Raw genomic sequence first — 4,473 nt, 5'->3', positions numbered from 1 at the left:
CGGGACTGGGGGGCGCTGGGCGGCGGGGGCGCGTTCTCCCTCAGATAACTGAAAAAACGGTAGCAAAGGAGCAGCCGAGGTCTCCTCTCTTCCCTCGCTCCGCCGCGGGCTGCCGGGAAACCCGCTTTGTGCGGGGTTTGCGCCCTTGTGGTGACGCGGTCTACGGGCTCTGTGTGGGCTGGCTTACGGGAGTATTGATTTTCTTAAACAGATTTTCTTTTTAGCTAAAGGAGGAAGCAAAAACGCGTTAGAAGGACACGCAGCAACGGTAGGTATCGAGCATAAACGTTCATCTTTTATGACAGTGTGGCTGCTGTGGGAAATGCAGGGTTTTGTCAGCCTGTGGGAGTGCTGCAGTAGCAGAGGTTGGTAAATGCTTCCACAAATGCTGCTGTAAGGCTCAGCAGTAGGGGATGCTGCTGTGTCCTGGACAGGGTTTGTGTGCTCCTGTTGCTCTCTCCTTCCCTGCTCGGTTTCTTTGTGAACTAAATCATTTCTCTGAGCAGCAGGGAAGCAGTGAAGCACTTGTGCAGCTGCCAGGTAAAGCAACTTAGTCCTGAATGGCATGGTGACCTCAGGTGCTGTCACCTCTAGAATAGCGTGAAAAGTCCCAGTTTGAGCACAACAGAAAACACAGGGATTTTTGCTATGAAATAATTGGGGGCTTGCTTTACAACTTTGACTTGGCAGAACTATGTGCTGCTGATAATCCTAACGGTGTTGTGACTGGTTTAAATTTTAGGCAAACTTGGAAATAACAGAAATGAACAAGTTAACAGAGGTTATCCGGACCCCTTTAAAAACTGCCAAGAAAGGTCAGTTTGTTTTAAACAATGTGATGAGCTCAGTGAGACGAAAGCATGGCCTGGTTTACAGACTGTGAATAATAATGCAGTTCCCTCAATATATTTAAAGTCAGGGGGACAAAGTCCTGCTTTTATCCCTACTAACTGCAGTAGCGCTACTTATTTTTATTAAAACACTCAAAATAATTCAAGATTATTCTGTCAACCATTTAGATTACATCAGAATTCTGATTTCAGAAGCAAATTTTTGTCAGAAATGCTCGTAGTTGTTTACTGTTTACCTTCAGTGCTAAGTAATAATTTAAAGTTATTTATTTTCAACTTGGATAACACTATCTTCCTAGTGCAAAAATCCAAACAGAATATTGAAGCTATTGAGGAAGAAGTGGACCCTCTGTTGCTTCCTGTAACAAAGAAAGCAAAATACGAGAGCCAGGGTCTTCCAGAGCCAGACACTGAAAACATGAACCCAAGGATTGTAAAGGTAAATACCTGCTCTCTGTGGGGACTTTGTTCCCAAGATATAAACTGCTCGCTGGGATGGTGCCTGTGGTAACGTCGCTGTGCAGGATGCTTTGAGAGGGGCTTCAAAGCAGGTGCTGCTCTCTGAACCTTCTGGTGGTGGGGGGCTCACAGACATGTGGTGTCTGCTGCTGGGCTCTTGTGCCACAAAGCAGCCTGCTGAGCCACACGGTTTGTACGGCCGCGTTTGCTCGTCGTGGGCTCGGCCGTCACTCAGGGTGAGGTAACTGATGCAGTGAGCAATGTGTGTTTCAGGGGAAGGCGTCCTCTAAAAGAGTGCCAGTGTCCAGGAGCAGAAGAGCTCCCTCAGGCGGGGGGCGGCGCATGAGCAAAAGGTACTGGGGGCATCTTTGCCACTGGATTTTGGCAGTGGAGAATGAGTGTGCAGTGCTAATGTTGCTCTTATGTGGAGTGGAACGTGGTTTAGCAGACTCGTTGATGTAGTTGGGCTATGCTGTTGGGGGGATGGAAAAGCAGTGACCTGGCAGTGAATGAAAGGTGGGCGGCTTCCTCTCCTGAGCTTTGGGGTTTGCCTTTATCAGTCAGAGCCTCTGGGATAACCTCACTCAAGTCTTTGATAAGAGAGCCCTTGTGCACTTGTTAAAAGTATTCTGAGCAGGTGTTTGTTTATTTCTCTTTAACAGATCAAGCAAGAACAACTTTGTCACTCCAGCCACTGGGAGAAGCGTTGCTCTCTGTGCTCAGGCGGGTACCTCCATGGTCACGCCCAGGTTTGACGCCAGGTTTGTTTTCTGTTAAATTCCTCTGTTCAACTCTTACACAGGGGGCACCTTGCCGCTGGTTTTACGTATGTGGCTGTCATCTGTTTGCAACTTAATCCTTGAACCTGAAATGAAGGACTTTGATAAGTGCTTTGAACCATTGCGGTGGAGTTACTTACCTATGACTCTTTGTTTCAGGATTTTCAAGACGCCGGGTTTGCGCACGCCCGCGGTACATGAACGTGTTTACACCGTGTCTGCCAACGGCAGCCCCCTCGCTAACGGCAACGACGTCTTCATTTCGATCCCTGTTGGAGGAGGAGAGGTGGATTGGAAACTTCCATCTGTAAAATCTGTGCTGTGACTTCCTGGGGGCTTTACCAGTTTCGGGTCATCCATGTGTGTCAAGTTGTCCCTCTGCAGTTTATCAGGGGCTTGGTTGAGCTTAAAAAGAAACATTTTTCAGTCAGAAGTGGGTGCTGCTCGAGCTGGCCCAGGCAGAATGTGGAATGATGCTTTGCTGTGCACTTCAGTAACGTTTAAAGCAGCTTCTGCTGGCAGGGATGTGTTGATGAGCTGCAAGGAAAGTATGAGGGGAGAATGTGTGTGGGCTCCTGATGTGCTTGGATTTTATTCACTTCTTATTTTCTGGATTTTTGCTGCTTCTGGCTACTACAGCTGACCAAACAGAAAAACTAATATGTTGGGGTGTTTTTTCCTTCACAGAGCATTTGTTTAACAGCAAATGATTTGACCAAGAAGAACCTCCTGAACCTGAACCTGGAGACTCGAGGAATTATGAAGCACCTATCAGTAAGTCTGTGTAATTTTGTCAGCCGTGACCTGAGGTGCTAAGGCCGTGTTGTCACCCTGTCAACAGTCACTGCACTGTGGAGCTGTAATAGAAAGCCTTTATTTTTTTCCCCAACTTGTCCTGTGTGTTGGCTCACGTCACTGGTCAAGAAGTGTGGCTGGGGAAGGGAAGGGGGGAGGGGGTGTAGCTCTACATCACCTGATCCAAACTGGGCAAACCTCACACTTGGAAGAGATCTATTGTCCTTGTTCTGAAAAACTGAACTAAAACAAAGTGTCTGCTTCAGGCAGGAGCTGCAAGGGGTTGTGGGGTGCAGGAGTGAATCTTACAGCACTGGTTGACTTCTCTTTCTTTCCAGGTTCGTCTGGCCCAAGCCTGCAGCAATGCAAAAACCCAGAAATAAAACTCGGTCCATGTTGATGTAACATCCTGTGTTTACAGAGGGACACTTGGCACTGCACTTGTATCTTCCTTCTGATTTTTGTCTTCTGTTAATGTACAGGATGGATGGAAGTTATTAACTGATTTTTACCATATGTAGTGAGATTAGAATAAATCGCTGCTTTTTCTAATTTGGGGAAAAAAATCACCTCATTTCCTTTAAGCTTGAGCCCAACATACATCTGTCCTGGGCTTGCAGAAACGGCTGCTGTGCTGTTGTCTGGGCAAAGCAAGCACTGGATCAGAGTGGCTGCACTTCCAGCCACCTCCTTTCTCAGCTTCTGAGAGATGTTGGCAGCTTCCACGTCCTGACTGTGGGTGGCAATGTTGTAAACTACTACGCTACAAGTACACTTGCCTTGCTGCTGTTGGTGAATTGTTAACATATTAAATAAAAAAAAAGGTAAACAGAACTGTAACACCTTTGCTCACAGATGTGTCAGTGTAGATTCTGTTTTACACACTTCTTTACCAGGAAAAAAAACACCCTAGAGCACTTTGCTGAAGAGCTCTTCTGCTAATGCTGCCTGCTTTTAAAAGCTGTGGAGGTGCTAAGGCTGTGTATTTACACTCAGCCCTTTCTGCCCCCTGTCTAATGCTGGGTTTGCTGGTACTCATTAAACCCAGGATTTAATGTTTGGAGCTGTGAGCACTGAGGAGGTGCTGAGGTCCAGCAGCAGCTGTGAGCCTGTGTTCCTGGTCTGGAGGATGAAAGGCCATATGTGCTGTTGGGGTTAACACGTTATTTCCATCTATAGCAAAAGCTTGCCTGTGAGATAGTGTTTAGCAGCTGGAAGAGAGAAAGCAGCAGCATCTGCAGGATGCAGTGGGGCTGTGCCTGAGTTTTGGTTCATCCCTGTCTGGGTCTGTGCTGAATTTCAGTGGAGGTGAGGTGGCTCACAGTTCCCCTTGCAGAGGTGCTGCTGAAGCACAGCATTCCCCATACAACCAACAGCGCTGTTAACGCTCAAGCTTCCTTTTCCAGTTGTCAGGGTGAGTTAATTGTGTCTGACAGGAATTAAAGCTGTCAGGCAGCTAATAGTGAAGCAGATCACATTTTGCATGCTGCCTGCACCATGGGCAAGCAGTACTTCATTTTCCTGCAGTTTTATTGCTCATGTACGTTGTAGGCATCGCTTCTGGCCCTTTGCATAGCACATGGCAGTTG

General features: G+C 47.3%; 1 protein-coding gene across 1 annotated transcript; it reads left to right on the top strand.

Moving 5' to 3' along the window:
- Nucleotides 1-224: 224 nt before the first annotated feature.
- On the top strand, nt 225-3,267 carry CDCA8 (cell division cycle associated 8; the record flags this gene model as incomplete). Its single annotated transcript, XM_010186022.1, has 8 exons — nt 225-268; nt 743-815; nt 1,151-1,290; nt 1,584-1,663; nt 1,973-2,071; nt 2,249-2,375; nt 2,777-2,863; nt 3,223-3,267. Coding segments are annotated over 8 exons (695 nt in total), but the record flags the coding sequence as incomplete, so codon positions are not given.
- Nucleotides 3,268-4,473: the final 1,206 nt, after the last annotated feature.

Source organism: Mesitornis unicolor, unplaced genomic scaffold, assembly GCF_000695765.1.
Source record: "Mesitornis unicolor isolate BGI_N332 unplaced genomic scaffold, ASM69576v1 scaffold21970, whole genome shotgun sequence".
Classification (NCBI taxonomy): Eukaryota; Metazoa; Chordata; class Aves; order Mesitornithiformes; family Mesitornithidae; genus Mesitornis; species Mesitornis unicolor.
This window is presented reverse-complemented; position numbering and strand designations above follow the sequence as displayed.